The sequence below is a fragment of the Chiloscyllium punctatum genome, chromosome 44, assembly GCF_047496795.1.
Source record: "Chiloscyllium punctatum isolate Juve2018m chromosome 44, sChiPun1.3, whole genome shotgun sequence".
Lineage (NCBI taxonomy): Eukaryota > Metazoa > Chordata > Chondrichthyes > Orectolobiformes > Hemiscylliidae > Chiloscyllium > Chiloscyllium punctatum.
The window spans coordinates 51,738,314-51,764,057 of NC_092782.1; the positions used below are offsets into that span (position 1 = coordinate 51,738,314).

The window sequence follows — 25,744 nt, forward strand, 5'->3', positions numbered from 1 at the left end:
GGTTGGGATAACTGGTCGGCATGGACAGGTTGGACCAAAGGGTCTGTTTCCGTGCTGTACATCTCTATGACTCTATGAGTGTTTGTAGCCTCACCAATGCTCTTTGCACCCTTGTGATAGCACTTCACAACTTCTATATTCCATTCCCTTCACATTCAATTCTCCTTGTAAAAAAATTATCCATGCACCTGATCAGAAGCAATCAGCTGACAGTGCCAGATCTATGCACATTACAGTTCCCCAGTTGCTTGTCACTCTTCAGTTTGTCATCCAGGGGACCACAGGCCTGGAATGTAACTGTTAGTTTGTATGCTCATGGGGAGCACCATAATTTCAGCGCAATACTGCCCTCACCCAATTCTTCACACGTAAACACGATCCAGTCAATTGTACTGGGTAAAGGCCAGAAGCAGGAATCCTGGTTATTCCTTTTCCTCTTCACCTCCTTGGCTAAAGGATTCTAAAATCCACTGAAATATTTGCTGTTAGGCAGCCCAAGGTGAGATAGCTCAGTAACAGATTGCAGTTTGGAATTGAGAAACTATGTTGAGATTGTACAGGATATTGGTGAGGCCTGTTCTGGAGTACTGTGTGCAGTTCTGGTCACTCAGTTTTAGGAAGGATATTATTAAGCTGAAGAGAGTTCGGAAGAGATTTACCAGGAAGCTGCCAGGTATGGAAGGTTTGAGTTATAAAGAAAGACTTGATAGACTTGGACTTTTTTCACTGGAGGATAGGAGCTTGAGAGGCCACCTTATAGAGGTTTATAAAATCATGAGAGGTACAGATAGAGTCTTTTCCCTAGGATTTCAAGATTAGAGGACACATTTTTAAGTGGAGACAGATTTGAAAAAGACATGAGAGGTAAATATTTTACAGAGATTGTTCGTATGTGGAATGAAGTTCCTGAGGAAGTGGTGGATGTGGGCACATTTACAATGTTTATGAGACACTTGGATAAGTACATGAATAGGAAAGGTTTAAAGGAATATGGGCCAAGTGCAGGCAGGGGGGATGAGTTTAGTTTGGGATTATGTTCGGTATGGATTGGTTGGACTGAAGGGCCTGTTTACGTGCTGGATGACTCTGTGACTATGATATGTATGGTCCACTTCCACCCAGGAGAGCGATCTTGACATCATTCGACTGATCCTTCAGAAAATGTGGTAGAACTGTAAAAAGGAAAATAATAATGCAATGAAAACAAATATCCTCCCAAATCAATTGATGTCCTCTGGATCCAAAATCCTATCAGTTTCTGTCTTGAACGTACTCAACAAGTTGTGATTAAAAACCTTCTTGGACAGAGAATTCCAAAGATTCCCACCCCTTCTGAGTGAAAAAAATAATTCCTCATCACAGTTCTAAGTGGCCAGTGCCTTATTCTGAGATTCTGATCCCTAGTTCCTGTTTTCCCAACAAGAGAGAATGTTGCTTCAGCAACCAGCCTTTCCCTGTCCTGATGAGTTTGCTGTCTTGCAGTGAGACCATCTCTTAAGCATCTAAATCTCAAAATGTCTCCATGTCTCCTCATAAGACAATCCTGTCATTCCAGGAATCACATTTGCTAGTAAATCTTCAGTAGACTGTCACCAAGGAAAGTATGTCAGTCTTTAGTTAAGGAGATCGAACCAAATGCAGTGCGCTGAGGTGATGAGTTATGAAAGCTCGATATACTTGCAACAAGGCTCCCTTGCTCTGATACCACAAGCCTTGTAAAAATTGCCCACTATACCTGCATGTTAGCTTTGTGATTTGTAAACATGGGTACCTCACATTGACACACAGAAGTAGGCAGTTTGACTGCTTGAGTTTGCTTCCATATTCATTATGATCAGGTTCAATGCCATCTTCCCATCCTCGCCGCCCCCACCCCCACAAAATCCATTGATCCCTTTAGCCATAAGAGCTATATCCACTGCTTCTTGAAAACAAAGTATTTTGGTTTCAACCATTTTCCACAAGTTCACTGCTCTCTGGGTGAAGAAATTTCTTTTCATCTTGGTTCCAAAAGATTTACTCCTTATCCCTGGTCTGGACCCACCATCTTCGGAAACAGTCTTCCTGCATCTAATCTGTTTTGTCCTGTTAGAATTTTATAGATTTCTGTGAGATCACTCCTCATTCTCCTAAACGTCTGTGAATATAAACTTAACTAACTCAATCTCTCCACATACATCAGTCCTGCCATCCCAGGAATCAATTTGGTGAACCTTCATTACAGCCCCTCAAAAGCAAGAACATTCTTCCTCAGATAAGGATGACCAGCACCACTGGGAGTGGTGTGGTGCTGGAAAAGCACAGCAGGTCAGGCAGCATCCAAGGAGCAGGATGATTGCCGTTTTGGGCATAAGCTCTTCCTCAGGATGAAGATTCCTGATGAAGAGCTTATGCTTGAAATGTCGATTCTCCTGCTCCTCGGATGCTGCCTGACCTGCTGCGCTTTTCCAGCACCACACTCTTCAGCTCCGATCTCCTGCATCTGCAGTCCTCACCTTCTGTCACTGGGAGTGGTGACCACTACTGGGGACTGGATCAATCTTCAACAGTCCACATTCCCTACTAATCACAGAATACCATGAAGTTGGAAAGGGGACAAACCTTCCAACCTCCAATTCTTTGGACCCTTCCCCTCAAATCCAGCCCCTAACAGGCTCCTGCAGACTCTGTATGACACAGCCTGTGGGATCTGCAGCCCGACTTCTTGAAGGCAAGAGAAAAAAGGAGAATGAGAATGAAGTGAGCTTCAAGAACTAAAATAACCTCAAGTAAGACCTAACACATTCCCTTTTCCCCATATCCTCTGGTGATTAAATATAATCTATACTCCATAGGTGAGATCATGATCAGGGTGGCACAATGGCTCAGTGACTAGCACTGCTGCCTCACAGTGCCAGGGACCCAAGTTTGATTCTAACCTTGGGTGACTGTGTGGCATTTGCACACTCTCCTTGTGTCTGTGTGGGTTTCCTCCCACAGTCCATATGTGTGCAGGTCAGGTGGATTGGCCATGCTAAATTGCCCATGGTGTCCGGTGTGTTAGTCAGAGGGAAATGGGTCTGGGTGGGTTACTCTTCAGAGGGTCGATGTGGCTTTTTGGGCCTGTATGGAATCTAATCTAATCTGACTCACCAAGACATTGTATTGAATCTCCTTTTTAACAGTAGGTGGTATCACATGTTAGAGCTCTAAGGCCAGACTTAACCAGACAGCACACAAATTTCAGATTTTTGTTTTACGATCTCGGTTCATCACGGAGAGAGGAAGTAATTCAGGTGAAATAAAAGTGACACAGCAAAGTCAAAGTCGCGTTAATTCTTGTTTATTGGAGCAGCCAGTTTCCTATTCACAGAACATCAACTATTCACAGTTTTATATGACTTTTCCCAATCATCTACGGTTGTAACTGTAATAGGGGATAAAACAAAAGAAAGACTTTATGTACACAATTTTTCACAACCACCAGGTGTCTCAAAATGCTCTGCAGCCAATGAAATATTTTTGAAGTGCAGTTACTTTTGTAATTTAGGAAAAGGAGCAACAAATCTGTGCACAACAACTCTCTTAAATAACAATGTGGACTGGAGTTAGTCAGTATCTCGGCAAGATAGCGACAGCGAAGGCTTCTCCATACTGTCCACTTTCCTTCCTTTACTTTTTTCTCCTTTTCTCTCTTATGATGATGACATTGAAAACTTTTCACTGAAATCCTACTCTTTTGTATTTGAGTACATGTGACGATAAAGTCTAAATCTAAATAATAAGCAGATTTTATGATGATGGTTGAGGGATTAAAATTTTGCCTGGATAACAGAGAGAATTGTTTTGCATTTCTTTGAAACAGAGCCAGGGAATCTCCTACCTTCTCTCAAACAGACATACAGGACCTTGATCAGGTCTAATGCCACTTCTGAAAGACATCAACCTCTGAGTAGTGCACTGGAGCGTCAGATGAACTTTCATTTATATAGCTTCTTTCACAACCTCAGGATGTCCCAAACACACAACAGCCAACTTTGGAAGTGTAGTCTCTGTTGTGGAGCGGTCCCACTGACATACCAATGAACTGACCTCCTCCCAGCCAAACATGGGGTGTCTCCCCGTGTTCCAGCCACACAAACACAGTGTCTCCCCATGTTCCAGTCACACACAGGGTGTCTCCCCGTGTTCCAGTCACACACAGGATGTGTCCCCATGTTCCATACACACATGGTGTCTCCCCGTGTACCAGCCACACACACGATGTTTCCCTGTGTTTCAGCTGAGGGGACAGCTTGGAGGAGATGCAGCCACCAGGCACAGGTCCACCTCTTCAGGGCGGTATGGTGGCTCTGTGGTTAGCACCTCTGCCTCACAGCACCAGGGACCTGGGTTCAATTTCTGCCTCGGGCAACTGGCTGTGTGATGTTTGCACATTCTGTCTGTGTCTGCATGGGTTTCCTCCCACAATCCAATGATGTGCAGGTCAGATGATTTGGCCATGCTTAAGTGCCCTGTAGTGTTCAGGGATGTGTAGGTTAGGGGCATTAGTCTGAGGTAAATATAGGATAGGGGAATGGGTCTGGGTGGACTACTCTTCAGAGGGTCAGTATGGACTTGTTGGGCCGAAGGGCCTGTTTCCACACTGTAGAGATTCTATTATTCTTCTTGCTCACAGGCATGGCTGAAGAGCATCACATTTGGAATCTAGTGGGTTAAATTGTATAATTCAAACATATTGTGGATGCTGTGTCTGTCGGGATGGGTGTGCATTGTGCCATTTCCTAAGCTATTATTCTAAGTTTCCTTTCAACTAAAAATAACCAGAGCAAATTCAATTTATTTTAATTTTTTTTAGCATGTAGCTTTATGAAGCACAATACCAACTATCCGGATGTCAAACAAGTAAATTTTTAATAAGCATCAAACCTATTTTCTTTGACAGTTTCCTACAATGGTTTAAGGGTTGGGATATGGAGCAAGCTCATCTCCTGAGATTTGATTGAGAATTGTGAGCCGTAAAGAATTATATATCCACGTTGCTCTCAACAAAGTAACAACTGCAGTTTTGATGGCAATGAAAATGAAAAATTTATCACACACACAGTCATAGATAACGACAGCACCGGAGGGTTAATCTACTCGGCCAATTACACCTATACTGGCTCATTCAAAGAGCACGCGCACTTATTCCCACGGCCCCTCCTTTTGTCTGTCATCCCATACATTTCTCTGTGTCAAGCACCAGTTCAAACCTTTTTGAAATTATTTAAGGCATCAGCTTCATCAGCCAGAAAGTTCCAGATTCTGACTCTTCTGGGTGGGGGAAAGAAAAACAATTGTTACATCTTCCACTTGGACTTTTTGCCAATGTTATAAACCTATGACCTCTAACCATCAGGAATGGTAATTCAACTTCTCAACTCTTGATGCCTTTCTTTATTTTGATAATATCCATTTGGTCACCTCTTGACCTTCTGTATTCCAAGGAGAAGTGTCCAGTCACTTCAAGCCTCCAATCGCAATGGGTTCCCCTTGTTCCTGGTAACATTTCTGGTCAATCTTCTCTGCACATCTTTTTTAAAAAGATCTTTCCTGAAATAGGTTTTTCTTTACTCACTCGTGGGATGCAGATGTTACTGGCTTATCCAGTACTTCTTGTCCGTCCCTAGTTGCCCTTGAAAAGGTGGTGGTGAGCTACCTGCTTGAACCGCTACAGTCCGTATGCTGTAGGTTGACCCACAATGCCCTTGGGGTTGGAAGTCCAGGATTTTGATTCAGTGACAGTGAAGAAACAGGCCCTCCAGCTAAAGAGAGAGAGAGAGAGAGAATCATTGTGAGTCAGCCTGCAGTCACACAACTCCAAGTGCCATTGAAACACCACACCATAGTTCCCTGAAAATCTTTCCATTACCCACTCAACCTAACCCAAACCCGAACCCAGTCTGGTCAGAGCAGGGGCCACCAGGCAGATGGTAATACTCAGGACAAGAGCCATGGCAAAGCCACTCATTAGGAAACTGGGCTCCCAAAGCCCAAAAGGCCTCACAATTAAAATAGGAACTGAAACTACAAAATTCCAAGTGAACCAATTGTGGCAAATCAAAAGGAAACATTTTTGAATGTGTTTCGGGGAAATAGGCAGTTAAATGAAGGAGAAAGTTAAATGAGTAAGTATCCAGAGTGATGGAAGTATAGAAAAGAATAGCAGGAGTAGGCCATTCAGCCCTTCAAGCCTGTTCCACCATTCGATATGATCATGACAGATTGTCCAATGCAATCTTCCGTTCCCACTTTCTCCCTGTATTCATTGATCCCTTGAGCCCTAAAAACTGTATCTAGTTTCTCCTTAAAAACATGTTTTTGTCCTCAATTGCTTTCTGTGTCAGAGAATCCCACAGGATTACCATTCTCTGGCTGAAGACATTTCTCCTCACCTTGGTTCTACCCCATATCCTGAGATGGTGAAAGTGAAAGATAAAGGTGACAAGCTCAAATCCACTGGGACAGCATAGCAAAGAGCGTTTCCTTGATACCGAGGTGAACTTCCTCTTCGGGGAAAGACTGAAAAACAACAAAAACAAAACTTTCCACACACAGCATGAAGAGAAAGAAAGCTTGAGTGAAGATTGTGAAGAAGTGTTCATGAAGCTTAGACCCCACAAGAGGATTGTTGAAAGCATCTTGACTCCAATTTCAAAAAAAAAAGAGTAAAGACTGAGCCAGAAATGAAACAGTTCCATCACAATGTAACCCAGGAGCAGCAATGAATCATCTTGACAGCAGTGCGTGGAGGTGCTAATCCAATGGAGGCAGTTCAGGGCAACCTACTTCAGTGCTGACTGACCTTCCTTTTCGGGTGAAGGTAGAACTTTAACTCAGAGCAAAGTTGCAGAATGAACAAAAACTCCTTCTTCAAGTGGTGAAGACACACCCGTGATGTGATTTGACACATTATTTTGGCCCAATGAAGTCAAAAGATTGACCATGCTGAGGTGTTGGGTGACTAGGAGAGGGATATAAAGATAGTGGGGCCCCCTTGCACCCATTACCCTTGTCCCTCTAGAGGGCAGAGGTCACAAGTTTGCTGCCATAGAGTCATAGAGCTGTACAACACGGAAACAGCAACCCTTCAGTCCAACTTGTCCATGCCGACCAGATATCCTAAATTAATCTAGTCCCATTTACCAGCATTTGGACCATATCCCTCTCAACCTTTCCTGTTCATATATCCATTTAGATGTCTTTTAAATATTATAATTGTACCAGCTTCCACCACTTCCTTTGGCAGTTAATTTCATATTAGCATTACCTTCCATATGAAAAGTTGCCCTTTAGGTCCCTTTTATACCTTTCACCTTAAACCTATACCCCTTAGTTTTGGACGCCCATACCATGGGAAAAAGACCTTGGCTAGTCACCTTATCCATGCCCCCCCATAATTTAATGAACCTCGATAAGGTCACTCCTCAGCCTCCAGGGAAAGTAGTCCCAGCCTATTCAGCCTCTCCCTGTAGCTCAAAACCTCCAACACTGGCAACATCTTAGAAATCATTTCTGCATCCTTTCAAGTTTCACAACATCCATCCTATTGCAGGGAGACCAGAATTAAATGCAGTATTCCAAAAGTGGCCTAATCAATGTCCTATACAGCCACAACACGACATCCCAACCCCTACACTCAATGCACTGACCAGTAAAGGCAAGTGTGCCAAACACCTCCTTCAATAGGAGAAAGTGAGAACTGCAGATGCTGGAGATCAGAGTCGAGAGTGTGGTGCTGGAAAAGCACAACCGGTCAGGCAGCATCCGAGGAGCAGGAGAATCAACATTTTGGCATAAGCCCTTCATCAGGACCTAAGGAACTATGCACCTTCACCCCAAGGTGTCTTTGTTCAGCAACAGTGCCAGGACCTTAGTGATTTGGTGCAGTGGAGCTAGCATTGAGTAAAGTGGGGATTTTCTTCATTTTCACTTGGCCACTCCACACTATCATTGCATGCATTTCCTGGTTAGGTTAATGATCAGATATTTGAAGGGTCAATGGCTGTTTAAAATGTTCTGCACGATTATTATCACAGATGCATCCTGATTACACAATTTTCTTTTGTTCCAATTGACAAAAACAAGTTGCATTAAATAAAGTGTGTCTCTGGCCAGGCATCCCCACGTTTCCATTGACAGCATTTTGGAAACAACAAGTATTTTGTAATTATCCACAAAAGATGACTTTATATAAAATCTCAATTGACAACCTTGTGAAATATGGCCATCAGTTTGTTCACAAGAGAGTCACACAAACAGCATTGTCAATATAGACAGGTCATCTGACTGACATGTGGCTCAATGGTTAGCATTACTGCCTCACAGCGTGAGGGACCCGGGTTTGATTCCAGCCTTGGGCGACTATCTGTGTGGAGTTTGCATGTTCTCCCCGTGCCTGCATGGGTTTTTCTCACATAATCCAAAGATGTTAGGTTAGGGTGAATTGGCTGTGCTAAATTGCCCATCGTGTTCAGGGATGTGTAGGTTAGGTGCATTAGTTAGGGGTAAGTATGGGGAAGGTGAATGTGTCTGGGTGGATTACTCTTTGGACAGTGGGTATAGACTTGTTGGGCCGAAGGGCCTGCCTGTACACTGTAGGGATTCTACGATCGTTTTATCAATTCACTGATCCCAAGCAACATTAATTCTGCTTTCTGTACACAGATGCTGTCAGACTTGCTGAGTTCTTCCAGCAACTTTTGATTTTATTTCAGATTTCCAGCATCTGCAGTTCTTTTGGATTTTTAAAAATCAGTGTTGGCGATCAGGCAACAAATACGGGGTAGAGCTCCCCTACTCTTATTTGAGTAGTAACTTGCATTCTCTTGTCTTAACGTGGGGAAGCAGAAAGGTATTGATTTAATATAGCATTCAAAGGGTAGGTTGGAGCTCTTCACCGCTGAGATTTTGTCTTTGAATCTGGAGCAGGGCATGATCCCACAACCTTCTGCCTCAAAGGTGTCAATATTGCCAATTGAGCCACAGTTTTACCACCTTTACTGCAGCCAGCTTCATCACTCAATGCCATCATCTTTGCTGGAGAGAGCAGCAACTTAACTAATTTGCTATATCCTTTTATTTAGCAAACTGTCGAGCAGTTAAATACCCAAGGGAGAGTGAGGTGGGAGGGCCAGCCGTAGGCCCATTACATTTGTATCAACTGGAAGTTCAGCAGGTCACATAATGGGATATGTTTTACCCAACAATAGAAATGTCTCTCTGTTTTTTTTTCTCTGATCCATTTTTATGAAAATGAATAGGTCAAGTGCCACAAATCCAACTTAGAATGAACAATAGGTTTCCTGTTGTAATTCATGGCCTTTTAGCAAAATCATGGAAATGCATTCTTTGACATAATGCAATTCATGGGGTAGCCATTTTGTTCATGTTGATGAAGAAATTGCAATAATCATGGCACATGTGCAATGATGAATCATTGTCACTCGAGTCCCTAATAAGCCTAAAGATTTATTGATCTAGCTTTGCAAGGTGCTGATATTAAATTCCCTCACCTTGCCCTCCATTTGCTTTTAATGTCAATTGCTGAAATTCAGGAGATGAGTTTTGGCATAGGAATATATGTCTATTTATATAAAATGTCTTGGCAAACAATGTATTAGTGCAGAATTGCTAATCCATTTATTTATTTTATTCCTAGGTTAGTTGGAAGTTGCCATTTTTATTTCGAGGTTTGATTTATTATTGTCACATGTATCGAGATACAGTGAAAAGTATTGCTTTGTGTGCTAATCAGAGAAATCATACCCTACATAAGTACATCACAGTAATAGAACAGAATTCAGAATATGATCTTACTGCTGCAGAGAAGGTGCAGAGAAAGATCAACTCTAAAATATGAGAGGTCTGTTCCTAAGTCTGATAGCAGTGGGCAAGATGCTGTTGTTAAATCTGTTGGTACGGTTTTCAAGCCTTTGTACCTTCTGCCCAACAGAAGAGTGTAGAAGAGAGTATAACCAGGGTAGGAGGGTCTTTGGTTATATTGGCTGCTTTCCTGAGGCAGTGGGAAGTGTAGATGGAGTCAATGAAAGAAAGGTTGGGTTTTTGTGTTAGAACATCAGTTCGGTAAATGGATTTGCATGAGAGATCAGCGATAAGCTAATTGAATGGGAAATCGCCTTGAGAAGTCAAATAGACTGTCCCCATTGCTATATTCACATTGAGATCACATTCCTCTGCTCAACATTTTCACAGTAACACAATTTGACTCATTCTGAAGTTATGTTACTTGATGCCTGTGGAGCAAAATGAAAATTGCAATTGAATAGCAAAGCAGGCTTGAGGGGCTGAATGGTTTCTTTTGGTTCCCATTATCCCTGGATATAGAACAAGTGCAACTTAGACTTTCACTTCCCCATATACACGTCTATAGAAAACGGTGCTGGTTAGAACACATTCATGCAAATTGGTGTGTGAGTGTGTGTGACCATCAAGAGCCTGGGTTGGGTAACAAAATTTAGTAATGAAAGCTAGACTTCGACAATTCTTGACATGCATGTCAGACCAGGTACCTGGTGACTTCAGCTTTCCACTGGCTACGACCAGTTCTCATGTTGGACACTGGGCACCAACATCTCAGGACAAGCTCCATGGACAAAGCACCCTCTGTCCACAAACATTGACATCTGATATGTGCTAACCTCTATGAACCCTCATGACATATCCCCAATCCACTTCCAGTATGCTTTGGTACTGCAGTGCTGCACCAGCAACTATCACTATAATACTGCAGTAAGGAAGGATGCATGCATTCAGAAGCATGCACCCAGCTCAAGAACTGGGCCATACTGTTCCTCAGCTTCTTCACTTGCTGTCCGAGCACTTCCACACTTTGAATCGACCCTGGATACTCACAACATTCCAGCTTTACATTGCCTGACATTGTGTTTTTGTGCATTTCCCCCCTCAGCCAACAAGTTTCCGGTTATTTATGCCTTGCCTTGCTGCTTAGCGCAGACGCGAAGCCAGGAGCTTGTCATGGCTGTCAGCAATCATCAGCCCAGTCAGGGTTTCCCAGCATAGTACGGTGAGGGCAGAATCTCATACCAGTCCAGGAACTAGGACACAGTCATGCTTGGGATGGTCAGAGTTGGCATCTTTTCTGCACAACAGTTGAGGAGCTGAGTGTTGGGCAACCCACCATCCCTCTTGTCTTTCTGCTCTATTGTAGACTCTTGTCCTTCTGTATTGAGGGAGGGAGCTTATACAGAAGATGAAAGTGGGCGGCACAGCTGATACTTTGAGTGCAGGTGGGCAGGTGACCCACGCGAGTGAGTAGACAGCACAGCGGGTATGCAGGTTTAGTAACGTTGGGGTAAGTGAGAGAGCACGGGGAAGATGATGCAGACAATAGAGCATGCGCCATGGAGGGAAGAGTACCAGGGATGGACTGACTGTGAGGTTTCTAAATGGAGATCTTGGCCCTCACACTGGATGAGTGCTGAAAGACATTGACCTTCTTGCTGCGCTCATGCTGCACTCCAGGTGGCTGAGATGCTCTAGCCCACGTGGCATCCCCTGAGCAGGCTGGCATGGTCTGGCATTGTGGTCTTCCTGGGGGAAGAGGAAGTCCTATACCCTGCACCACCATGTCCAAGCAGGACCTCCAGGTCCTCAACTAGGGCAAATGCCAGGAACTGTATGGGGCAGTTCCAGACTGACTGTATTTGTCCAGGTCCACAACAGCTTATTATAGATGGCCTCACAGTGACTATCTCTCCAAAAAACATGATGCCACTCATAATTAACCAAAATAAAAGCCTTTGACATACTTTTTTACCTGTAGTAGGTGAAACGCTGGTGGACTACATTAACCAGAGAACTCTTAAAGAAATAGTTTGCATGATTTCAGAAGTGATAAGACAATTCATAGAGCCCTTGCCATTCTTTAAAGATACGAATGAGGATTATGCAATGGTACACTCAAAGAATATAACCACATGCTTCATAATTGTCTCACTGAATTGTAAATGTAAACCCAAAACTCAATCTTCAATGAACTAGGAGGAGCTACTCAAAGACGACACACAAACCATGCCGCTTTATAATCTGGCACTTTGCTGCTGCTGACTCCACTTGTCCCTCTTCACTCACGCTGCGTCCTCTCTCCATCACCACCTCCTGATATCCCAGGGCTGGAGATGTCTGGGACTAGAGTCACGGTTTGGGATGAAATGGTTGAGTTTCCAGCTCACGCTACATAAAAAAGGGAACCTTGTACTAATCAGGTGTGCTCAGAGTTCTGCATTCATTGCTAAAACCAAACATTGAGATCCTTGATGAGGGTGAGATTTGATGATGGACTAGGCACCTCACTCCATTAGAGTTAACTCACTAAGGGGGTCAATACATCTCTAAAATATGAGGGGTCTGTTCCTAAGTCTGATAGCAGTGGGCAAGAAGCTGTTCTTAAATCTGTTGGTATGGTTTTCAAACATTTGAATCTTCTGCCCAACAGAAGAGCATGGAAGAGAGTATAACCAGGGTAGGAGGGTCTTTGGTTATATTGGCTGCTTTCCTGAGGCAGTGGGAAGTGTAGATGGAGTCAATACATCCTGTCTGTGGAGTAAGCCCACCAACACCCTCGGCTCATTTAGACAGGAGCATTGACAATATTGCCCCCTTTTGTTGACTTGCCTACCCGACATCCAACTGCTTTTCTTCTGCACATTAAAAATCAGATAGGGTATCCATCCAGGGTTTTGTCAGCAATTCTGAACTCTTACATTCCCATCTCAATGTACCCCAGCTATTAATGAGTGAGAAGGGCATTAATGGTTATCCTTAAAACACTAAGGTAGTTCTGCTATTACATTCCTGTACTACACTATATAAAAGTCACGCTATACAAATTACATTTAAAGTGTTGACATGCAATCGCACTATAGCCAACACACGTTTTAAAAGTTTGCACTTTAGAAACAACGTCCCCTATTCATCAATCGCGTTACAACAAATTTGCATTGACAAAACATACGTTATAGAAGAACAACCAGTACTTAAACCAATCATTTAATTAACAATATTAAAATATTACAATCCTTCCCTGTTTAGCAAACATACTCTGTAGAAACTAAATAACCACAAATAACTATTTCGATTTGATATTGTGACTTCAAGCCCCATTCCAAAATGCACAGTCTAGGTTGTGGGACTGAGGGACTGTGTAAGAGATTCTGTCTTTCCAATGAAACATTAAGCACCACCTCCTCTCTCACGTGGATATGAATGGTCATTTGCAGAGTAGGTTATTTGGTTGGTTAGGTCAGTTGGTTGATTAGCTGCATTCACAATGCAGAGTGATACCAATGGCATAGCTTCAAATCTTGCATTGAATGAGATCACCATCAGGGTCCCACCTTCTCAAGTCGCCCCTCCTCTGAGGGGTAGTGACCCTCAGGTTAAACTCACTACCTGTCTCTGCGCTCTCCCCCCCCCCCCCCCCCAACAAATAAAAAGAAATACTAGGATCTGTAGCTATTCCAGATTTAAAGTTAACAACTGATCTAGTAAACAAAATAGGAAATCTCTGCGCCTTACGTAGTGTCCATTTTTGATGAGGCTTCTCTGGTGGCTTTCTTATGCAGATTCACTAGAATTTACTGTTTTTTCGAAATGATCTAGAAGGTCCTAGTATGCCCTAAATCCTGCCAAAGAATTTGCACAGTTGATGCTTTGAAGAAACTGTGAAACTTCAGGGGGGAATGGTTGTCGCAGAAGAAATAGGGACATTGGAGTTGGGAGCGGGAGTAGAATGTTCATTCTTTGAGTCCGATTCACCATTCAATAAGATTATAGGCGATCTGGTTGTGGTCTCAACTCAACACTATCCTGATGAAGGTTCCCGACCTAAAATGTTGACTCTCCTGCTCCCCTGATGCTGCTTGACCTGCTGTGCTTTTTCCAGTTTCACACTTCATCGACTCGACCCTCTGTCCACCCTGGAGGCTCCCTGCCTCTATTCCTGATGAAGGGCTTTTGCCCAAAACATCGACTTTCCTGCTCCTCGGATGCTGCCTGACCTGCTGTGCTTTTCCAGCACCACTCTGATCTAAACCCTTCCATTACCCTTGACTTTCTTGTCTGACCAAGGTCTGCCTTGAAAAAGGTCCAATGACCCAACTTTCACTGCTCTCTGGGGAAGAGAACTGCAGATTAATGACCCTTTGAGAGAAAATGTTTCTCCCCATCACCACTTTAAAAGGCAAATCACTTCTTCTTAAATTGAGTCTCTTATTTCTAGTTGTCCCCACAAAATCCTCCCAGTAATTCACCCTGTCAAGTCCCTTAGCATCTTGTGTGATTCAATAAGATTACTTCTCATTCATCTGACCCCTGATGCGTATAGGCCTTTACTACTTCAACAGATGCCCTCTTCATTCCAGGAATGAGTCATGTGAACCTTCTCTGAACTACTTTTAGTGTATTCTTATCTTTTTTTTCAAATGAGGAGACCAAAACTGTTCAAAGTACTCCTGCCCATTGCTACGAGTGGGATACAAAGCATACCTGGTGTTCACACTATACCCTGAACAAACTTCATTTAAAGCAGAACTTTATGGCTAAGCAAAGGACTACACTGACAATGGCAGAGCCAAGTCATACATTAGGGCAGTGCCATCTCCATTTGTGCCAGTTAATTGATTTGTACGTGGAACAGAATTGGTGATGCTTTAATCGGTCTCAATACTTGGAAGATTTTATAGTCTTTAGAATAAAAAGAAATACTAGGATTTGTAGAAATAGGTATTGGAGTAGGCCATTTGGCCCCTTGAGCCTGTTCCACTGAACCATTGCCAACCTGACATTCCTTACACCCCTCTCCAGCCCATTCCCTGTAACCCTTGATTCCCCTACTGATCAAGAATCAGACTTGTATATACACAAAGACTCTACCCCTTCCACCACAGTTGTCTGTGGCAAGGAGATCCAAAGATACTCAACTCTTTGAGAGAAGAAACTATAGAGTCATAGAGTCATAGAGTAATACAGCATGGAAACAGGCCCATCGGCCCAAACTAGTCCATGCTGACCATGGTGCCCACTCAGCTAGTTCCAATTGCCCGTGTTTGATCCATATCCCTCTGAACCCTTCCCATCCCTGTACCTATCCAAATGTTTTTTTAATGTTGCTATTGTACCTGCCTCAATCACCTTCTCTGGCAGCCCAGTCCATACACACGTCATTCTCTGTATGAAGAAGTTGCCCCTCAGATTCTTCTTAAATCTATCCCATCTTGCATTAAAACTTTGCTTTCTAGTTTTCACTTCCCATCCCTGGGGAAAAGACTAAATGCATTCATCCTATCTATGCCCCTCATGATTTTATACACCTCAATGTGGTCACCCCCTCATTTCTCTACATTCCAAGGAATAAAGTCCTATCCCAGCCAACCTCTCCCGATAACTCAGGCCTACTAGTCCTGCAACATCCTTGTAAATCTTCTTTGCACTCCTTCCAATTTAAATTCCTGCTAATCTGAGCATTAAACTGTAGCTCGTTAATTCTGAGACTATGCTCTATGTTTCAATGAAATCACCTCTCATTCTTCTCAACTCCAGTGGTTAGGGTGCCAACCTGTTTAGCATTTGCTGATAAGCCAATCCCTCCATACCAAGGATTACCTTAATGAACCTTCCATGAACTGCCTCCAATGAAACAATATCTTTCCTTAAATAAGGGGATCAGAACTGCTCACAGTTCTGCAGATGTAGTCTCACCAGCACTTTGTACAGTTGCTGTAAGACTTCCTTACTTTGATACTCCAACCCCCTTGAAATAAGGGCCAATATTCCATTAACCTTCCTGATTAACTGCTGTACCTGTGTTTTGTGCACACATACTCCCAGATCCCGTTGTGTTGCAGCTTTCTGTTGTTTAGCTCCTTTTAAATAATATTCTGTTCTTTTGTTCTCATTTCCAAAATGACAACCTCACAATTTCCCACATTCTACTCCCTTTGCCAACTGTTTACTCATTTACATAACCTATCAATATTTCTCTGTAAACTGTTTGTATCTCTCTCACAGCCATCAATTTTAGTTTGCACATTTGGCCACAGTACATTCAGTTCCTTCCTCCAAGTCATGAATATATATTGTAAACAGTTGCGGTCCCAGCACTGAGTCCCTGCAGAACCCCACTGGTCACAGGTCATCAATCTGAAAAAGAATCCCTTGGCACCACTCGCTGTGTACTGTCCATGAGCCAATTCTCTAACCATGTCAATGTACTACCTCCAAAAACATGGGCTCTTATCTTATGCTTTAAACTTTTGTGAGTTACCTTCTCAAATGCCTTCTGAAAGTCCAAATACAAGGCATCTATTAGTTCCCTCTATCCACTCCAATTGAGACATCCTTGAAAAACTCTAACAAATTAGTCAGACACAATTACCCTTTCATGAAGCCATGCTGTCTCAGCTTGATTAGTCCAAATGTTCTGTTCTTACTTCCTTAATAAGGGGTACCAATACTTTTCAAACAATAGAGGTTAGGTTAATTGGCCTTGAGTTACCCACTTATTCCCTTGCTCACATTTTGAATGAGGATGTCACATTTGCAGTTTTCTGGTCCTTGTACTTTTGCAGAATCCAGCGACTTTTGTAAAATTACAACTAGTGCATCCACCATCTCCATAGCTACCTCTTTCAGGATCCTACAATGCAAGCCACCAGGGTGAGGGGACTTGTCTGCCTTTGGCCCCATTAGTTTGACCCCATTATGTTTAGATCATCTGAGGAGCAAGAAAATTGACGTTTCGGCAAACGCCCTTCATCAGGAATAGAGGCAGGGAGCCTCCAGGGTGGAGAGATAAATGGCGGGGCGGGGAGGAGGGGAGGTAGCAAAGAGTACAATAGGTGAATGGGGGTGGGATGGAGGTGATAGGTCAGAGAGGAGGGTGGAGCAGATCAGTGGGAAGGGAGATTGGCAGGTAGAACAGGTCATGACAGTGCTGAGCTGGAAGGTTGGAACTGGGGTAAGGTGGGGGGGGGGGGAAAGTGAGGAAACTGGTGAAGTCCACATTGATGCCCTGTGGTTGAAGTGTTCCAAGGCAGATGATGACCCCATTATGTCTCTATTGATGGTGGTGGTACTTGATTCCTCTCCTGTATTTTTTAATACAGCAAACTTTGTTTTAACAAGCACTTCATAAACCAGCACTCTCAATAAACTGGCAAAACTTTCAGGTCAATCTCTCCTCAAACACTGCAATCTATCGTGCTATGCGAGTAATCAGTTGAGAATGTGAGTGAGAAAGCTCTGTGCCAATAAGTTTTAATTAAGGCAAATTTGAATGATTATTAAAGTGGTCTACACTGCAAATAAAATAGAACTGTGATGTATATATCCCCTGCATTATGTTTTTTTACTTAGTGTGTGTTTTAACATTGATTTCGTGCACCTCTTGATTATCTGGAATATTTGATCAACTTGCACATCCCTGGTGCCAAAGGTTTCAGATAATAAAAAATTTACTGTATAAATAGAATCAACCATAAAGACGGATTCAAAATATGCATGTTTCCTACTGCTGATCACTGTTAGTAACCCATGGACATTCGAGGTTGAACTAAGCCGAACAGCTTTCTTCTGAAATGCAAAATTATATGATTCTACGGGCTCTCAATGCAAGTGCAAAGCCCATAGCCACACAACATTGGAACCCAGAAGTAAATTTAGAAAATCATTTCCTGGATTTCATTCCAAACTCCCCAGAATTAGCTAATTCTCTAGCCATGTCAAAATTCTCCAGTAGGGTGGGCTGTTACCTTATGATTTAAACTTTTGTGAGTTACCTTCTCAAATGCCTTCTGGAAGTCCAAATGTAGCACATGTATTGGTTCTCCTCTATCCACTCCAGTTGAGACTTCCTTGAAAAACTTAACAAATTAGTCAGACTTACCCTTTCATTGAAGCCATGCTGACTCTGCTTGATTAGATCATGATTTTCCAAATGTTGTGTTACGACCGTTATCAGTACATCTGAGTTCCCTTTCTCAATGGATACAGAACCATCTCCAAGTCAACCATGAACACAAGGGGAGATGGTGAGGGAGTATAGCATCCTAAAGAGTCGTACATATTGTTCAGAAAGGGGAGTAGATACAACCCTGGTAATTATAGACCAGTGAGCCTTACTTCAGTTGTGAGTAAAGTGTTGGAAATGGTCATAAGAGATAGGATTTATAATCATCTGGACAGGAATAAGTTGATTAGGGAGAGTCAACATGGTTTTGTGAAGGGTAGATCTTGCCTCACAGACTTATTGAATTCTTTGAGAAGGTGACCAAACAGGTGGATAAGGGTAAAGCAGTTGATGTGGTGCATATGGATTTCAGTAAGGGGTTTGATAAGGTTCCCCACGATAGGCTATTGCACAAAATACAAAGGCATGGGATTGAGGGTGATTTAGCGGTTTGGATCAGAAATTGGTGAGCTGAAAGAAGACAGAGGGTGGTAGTTGATGGGAAATATTCATCCTGGAGTTCAGTTACTAGTGGTGTACCACAAGGATCTGTTTTGGATCCACTGCTGTTTGCCATTTTTATAAATAGAAGGATGGGTTAGTAAATTTCCAGATGACACTAAGGTCGATAGAGTTGTGGATAGTGCTGATCTATGTTGCAGTTTACAGACAGACATAGATAAGCTGCAGAGCTGGGATGAGAGGTGGAAAGTGGAGTTTAATGTGGAAAAGGATGAGGTGAGTCAATTCTCCTGCTCCTTGGATGCTACCTAACCTGCTGCGTTTTTCCAGCAACACATTTTTCAGCTCTGATCTCCAGCATCTGCAGTCCTCACTTTCTCCTAGTGGGATCTCTGTGTCTAGGTACACAGATCCTTGAAAGTTGCCATCCAGGTTGGTAGGGTTGTTAAGAAGGCATACAGTGTGTGCTTTCTTGGTTATTGGTAGAGGGATTGAGTTTCGGAGCCATGGGGTCACGCTGCAGCTGTACAAAACTCCGGTGCGGCCGCACTTGGAGTACTGCGCACAGTTCTGGTCACCTGCATTATCAGAAGGATGTGGAAGTTTTGGAAAGGGTTCAGAAGAGACTGACTAGGATGTTGTCTGGTATGAGGGAAGGCCTTACAAGGAAAGGGTGAGGGACTTGAGGCTGTTTTCATGAGAGAGAAGAAAGTTGACAGGTGACTTATTTGACATATAAGATAATCAGAGGGTTAGATAGGGTGGACAGTCTTTTTCCTTGGATGGTGATGGCTATCATGAGGGGGAAAAGCTTTAAATTGAGGGGTGATAGATATAGATAGATATAGGTCAGAGGTAGTTTACTCAGAGAGTAGTATGGGCATGGAATGCATTGCCTGCAACAGTAGTAGACTCGCCAATTTTAAGGGCGTTTAAATGTTCATTGGATAGACATGGACGAGAATGGAATAGTGTAGGATAGATTGGGTTCACAGGTCGGTGCAACATTGAGAGCGGAAGGGCCTGTTCTGCACTGTAATGTTCGATGTTCTATGAAAGCAAGACACTTGTTGAGTCAAAAGCCTTGTCTCCTCCAAGACTTTTACATTCTCAGAAGTGAGCTTTTCCTTGTCTCCCATTTTGGACTGGACTTGAAAGGTCTCTGAAATGATCTCCAAAAGTGTTCAAGTGTCCATACTCATTCATCAAAATAACACTTGGACATCAGGATTAGCTTGTAAGGGCAAGCTGCATAAACCATCATGAATCTCTCTGGAGGATCAAAGACTAAGGGCTGGTGAAATTGAAATATTTGGATTAAAGGATTTAGCAGATGTAAAATAGAGAGATAAGATTCTCTAAAATGGAGGGATATCAAGAATAATTCAGGACCTTCAAATTAGAGCAAAGCCCTCCTGGAAGCAGTTCCTCTGGAAAACGGAAGGAATGTAGTACTCCCTCCCCAAAATAACATGGAGCATGAGTGCTACTTCAGGATTTCAAAATTGAGATTAATTCTTCCTTGGACATTAGTATTAACATTATGGAACTAGGCCGAATAGATGATAAGATACAAATTAGCCAAAGTGCGTTTTGATTAGTGGAGGATGCCTGAGGGTGGAGCGAATAGCCTTCTCTTCTTGCTGTAATAACCTGACTCTCATTACTTCAACAGGTTCCTGGTCAACCACTTTTCTAAACCTTATCAATGCCACCACTCTGCCAACGACATTAGAAACGAAACACGACTCCAGTGGAACTACACAGAGGATGAGCTCACCCACCATCACACCAAAGTCCAGCACTGTGAGACAAGCGGCTGAAACCTCTCCACCTTCACGTGCTGGAGATGATACAGGGAAAACCAGTGTTGCAACTGAACAATCCATAGTGACCTCGATCACTGCCAGTACATCTTCAGAAGCAACAACCCCCGTAAAGAGTCAGCTGACCGCAACCACACCAGTAACAAGCCTAAGTCAGAGCACCAATCCATCTGTTCAACTTCAAAATGCCAACTCATCATCTACTCCTCATTCAACTAATAGCACTGCCTCCTCAATGAAAAGTTCCCCAATTCAAAACTCCACAGGAACGTCTGGGACTGGTAAGGAGAAAGTACCCTGCAGATAATAAGCTTGTAGAATTGGACAGCTCAGAAAGAAGCAATTCAGTCCATTTGTGATCTATGAAAGTGGAATCCAGTTGGTCCCAATTCCCCTGCGCTATCCCGGTGGCACAGGATTTCTGTTCCTTTTCAGGTTTAGTTCTGATAGCCTGTACATTATTACTGAACCTGCTCCCACCAGAAATTTATTCCAACTCATCATAATTTACTGCAGAGAAAGTAAATTATCTCATTTCCCCTCAAATTTTTATTCAAGTAGTTTAATTCTGAACTCTATTGAATATACCGAAACCCTTCATAATGTTGAACAACTCACGTTGTAACATAATCATGGAATTCCTAGTGTGGAACCAGGCTAGTCTGCCCATCGAGTCCACACTGACCCACCAAAAATAGCATCGCACCCAGACCCACCCCATCCTTGTAACATTTCCCATGGCAATTCCACCTAGCCTTCATATCCCTGGACACTATGGGCAATTTTTAGCATGGCCAACCCACCATAACCTACAAATGTTTGTGGAGTGTGAGAGGAATTCAGAACACCCAGCGGAAACCCACACAGACATGTGAGAACATGCAAAGCCCACACAGACTGTTGCCTGAGGCTTTAAGTTGAGGAGTGATACATATAGGACAGATGTCAGAGGTAGTTTCTTTACTCAGAGAGTAGTAAGGGTATGGAGCGCATTGCCTGCACCAGTAGTAGACTCGCCAATTTTAAGGGCATTTACATTTTCATTGGATGGACGTATGGGCGAGAATGGAATAGTGTAGGTTAGATGGGCTTCAGATTGGTTTGAATTGAACCTGCATCCCTGATGCTGTGAGGCAGCAGTGTGAGCTACTGTGCCAGCCCATAATGGGCAGAAGTGGCAGCACTTGACATAATGCGCTTGCTGTGCAATAACACAAACTTCACTCCTCTAAATGCATTTGCAGGGAAATGACATTGATGTGGACAAAAAGGGGAATGGACGCTCCATCAGACTTCTTTGTTTTCTTTCATGGGACATAGACCCCTCTAGTGAGGCAGCACTGATTGAAGAGCAGTTGAGAGAGAAGCACATTACTGTGGGTCAGGAGCCCTATGTCAGCCATACCAGGAGTAGATGGCAGCTTTCCTGCTTAAAAGGGCATTGGCGAACTGGATCATTTCATGATCATCATCGCTGAGATTGGCATTTCAATTCCAGATTGATTTATGTATTATGGAATGTAGGTGTCAATGACTTAACCAGCATTCACTGCCCATCCTTAAGTGCCCAGGGGCAGTTAAGAGGTACTCACATTGCTGTAGATCCAGGTTCACAGTCCAGGTGATGAGGGGAGGGGGTGTGGGGCAGGGCAGAATTCCTTCCCTACAGGATGTTAGTGAACCAGGTGGATTTGTACACCAAGCAGCAGTGGCGACATGGACCGCATTAGCTTTATCGTTCCCATTTGTTTTATTGAATTCAAATTCACCACATCCTACAGGGATAGGGTAGGGGTGAGATGCTCTTCAGAGGGATTGGGAGGGACATGATGGGCTGACTGGTCCATTTCCACACTGTAGAGATTCTATAATCAGCCCATGTCTTCAGAATATTAGCCTGAGTTTCTGGATTGCTAGCCTAAGGACATTGCCATTATACTGCCATCTCCCTCAAACAAAAAAAAAAGAATATTTTACAAATACTGTCAATCACTGATAATTTGTTATGGCTTTTAAAAATAACTTGTGTTATTTTTCCAGTTGATCATAAAAAGACAGTAAAGGCAGGACCAAAGCAGGTGCTTTGCTGATATATTTGTAAGACGAGCATCTTTCCAGTACTCACTAGTGGACTCATGTTAGTGTTAGGGAATTAAACTTCCTTCAGCTCCTGTTCATGAGTGACTATGTTAGGTGCAAAGTGAGGTTCAATCTCAGAATAGCCTTGCTCCAAATGATTGTTTATTCACCCGTCCCACCACCTCTCTGTATATATCCACGGTCTCAAGCCAAAACAATTTGTGAATGCAGTATTATTCTGGGAATACAGAACTGACAAGTGGGGCGTCTTACCTACAGACAGGAGCATATACATATAAGCAGGCACTCTCAGTGAAGTGCCGCAGGAATGCTACACTTTAGAGGTGCTGTCTTTCAGATAAAAATGCTAAACAAGACCCTGTCTACCCTTTCAGACAGACAGAAAAGATCCCTTGCTTCTATTTGAACAGGAACAAGGGCTATTCTCTTGGTTGTCCTTGCAAAGTGGCAACAACCAAACTATTGAGATCAAATGTACTGAAGATAAACAGGTTTATGAGATGACTTCACTCAGAGTGCCCCTGTCTTTGCGTTAAAAGTTACAGGTATTCTATTCAATTCCTTATTAAACCACTGACAAGAAGAACAAAATCCTGAGATTATCGCAGATACTTTGAGCAACCTATTCTGATCTGTTATGACATACCTCTGAAACAGTTGGAACTTTGTTCATAAGACCATATGTTGTAGGAGCAGAAGGATAGGCTATTGAGCCCATCGAGTCAAGAGTGTGGTGCTGGAAAAGCACAGCAGGTCAGGCAGCAGCCAAGCAGCAGGAGAATCAACGTTTTGGGCAAGAGCCCTTCATTAGGAAGGCTTCCTGATGAAGGGCCCTTGCCTAAAACATCAATTCTGCTGCACCTCGGATACTGCCTGACCGGCTGTGCTTTTCCAGCACCACCCTCTCGACACAGATCTCCAGCATCTGCAGTCCTCACTTTCACCTCACTGAGCCCATCCAGTCTGCTCCACCATTCCGTGAGATCATGGCTCATCTGATCATTCTCCACACCACTTTCTTGCCTTTTCCTCAACCCTTGATTCCGTTCCTGATTAAAAAGCTATCTACCTCAACCTTGAATATACTAAATTACCCAACCTCTGCAGTCCACTGTGCTAAAGAATTCCATAAATTTGCTACCCTCTGAGAAACAATTCCTCCACCTCTCTGTTAGAAAGGTGCAATCCCTGATTCTGAAATTCTTCCCTCTAGCTCCCAAGGGGAAACAACAACTCTGCATCTAACCTGTCAAATCCCCAAAGAATCTTGTATGTTGGAGTATGGTTGCCTCTCATTCTTTCAAACTCCAATGAGCACCACCACCACACCAATCTACTTAACCACTCCTCATAAAACAATCCGTCCATACCCAAGATCAGCCAAGCAAATATTTTCTGAACTGCATCCAACGCCAGGGTATCTTGTCTTGGATAAGGGGGCCAGAACTCTTCAGCTTCCAGGTGTGGTCAGGAAGTAGGCATGAGGTGGATTGGCAGCTTGGAACTACAATGCATTACACGTCATTGGATTGACAAATCTTCAGCTTCCTGTCTTTGTATCCCCTGTGGTGATGGGGACTGATGACGTCAGTCTGCGTACATGCTCATGGTCGGCATCACACCACACATTAATGTTTGCATAGCACACCAATACAGCACTAGGTGGCTCTGGTTGGGTTCAAATACTACCAGCAATCCACCTTTCTATGCTGGTCTGAAGGAGCAATGCAGCAGTCTATGGTGCAGGATGGACTATGAATAAGCCATCGTCAGGACTGGGCAAAGCTCAAACACTGAACCATTACCTTGTACAACACTTCATAGGATCCCTACAATGTGGAAGCAGGCCATTTGGCTCATTGAGTTCATACCAACCCTCTGCACATCTTTGACAGTTGTGTATCCACCTACAGGAAACAAACATGGACATGGGAAGAACATGTAAATGCCACACAGACAGTCACCCTGGGCTAGAATCAAACCCAGGTCCCTGGTGCTGTGAAGCAGCAATATTAACCACTGAGTCCCCCTGGCTTAGCCCAATCGAAGCTGCCAGATTAACTTGGCCCAGTTTCATATATCCTATCTGCCCAATTAACATCTTTCAACACCAAGAGAATTTGCATTGATACAGTATTGTACATGATGTCAGGATGTCACAACTGAATTTACAGCCGTTAAATACTTTCCTTGAAGTGTAGTCATGGATATAATCTCGAAAACACAGCAACTAATTTGTATAAATCAAGGTACCGACAAAAAGCAAGACAATAATGATTGCATAATCTTTGTTTTTGTGGTGTTATTTAAGGGATTAAACTGTGGTCGAGGTTTGTAACACTTCCTCAAAGAGCCATGGATGCTGTTAATTTTGAATCTGAAAAAGATACATTTTTGTTAAGCAACAGTTTTAAGGGATATGGGCAAAAGGCAGATGTATGGAATTAAGCCATAGATCAGCTATGATTTCTTTGAATGGTAGAGCAGGCTGGAGGGGCTGAATGACCTACTCCTGTTTCTATGTCCCTATTGTCCAGGACACGGGGAATAATTCCTATGTTCTGCATTGAAGTAAGGCTATTGATCTCATACACTTACTGCAGTTTAACGGCACACCCAAAAGACAGTAACTTCTGACTCCAAGATGACTCTGTTACCAACTAAACTACAGTTCAAAGGAATCTCCAGGTAACAGTGCGCTGTGAAAGGAAGACTGATAATTGCAAAATTCTGTTATTGTACAGGACCTACAGGGTAGCACAGTGGCTCAGTGGTTAGCATTGCTGCCTCACAATGCCAGGGACCTGGGTTCAATTCCAGCCTTGGGTGGACTGTGGAGTGTGGAGTTTGCACATTCTCCCTGTGTCTGTGTGGATTTCCTCTGGGTGCTCCAGTTAAGGGCGGCACAGTGGCTCAGAGGCACTGCAGCCTCACAGCGCCAGGGTCACAGGTTCGAGTCTAGCCATGGGTGACTGTCTGTGTGGAGTTTGCACATTCTCCCCGTGTCTGCGTGGGTTCCCTCCGGGTGCTCTGGTTTCCTCCCACAGTCCAAAAATGTGCAGGTTAGGTGAATTGGCCGTGCTAAATTGCCCATAGGTTACGTGCATTAGTCAGAGGGGAAATGGGTCTGGGTGGGATACTCTTCGGAGAGTTGGTGTAGGTAATCTAATCTAATCTACTCAACCCTAGATGGGCATACTCAGCATACAGAGCAAAGCTTGATGCCTAGAAAGCCATGTTGCAAATCTTGATCCTAATATTAAATCATTCCTCCAGTGCAAATTAGATTAGAGGCATAGGACATGATCATAAAAATGGTGATTTTAAAAAAGTTCTAAACCTGTGT

General features: G+C 43.2%; 1 protein-coding gene across 1 annotated transcript in view; it reads left to right on the forward strand.

Annotated features, from left to right (window-relative positions):
- podxl (podocalyxin-like) overlaps nt 1-25,744 on the forward strand; it is a 155,494-nt gene that overhangs the window by 76,653 nt on the left and 53,097 nt on the right. Inside the window, exon 2 of the mRNA XM_072562923.1 lies at nt 20,148-20,579. Coding sequence (XP_072419024.1) covers nt 20,148-20,579 — 432 coding nt within the window. The remainder of the gene's footprint in view (nt 1-20,147; nt 20,580-25,744) is intronic.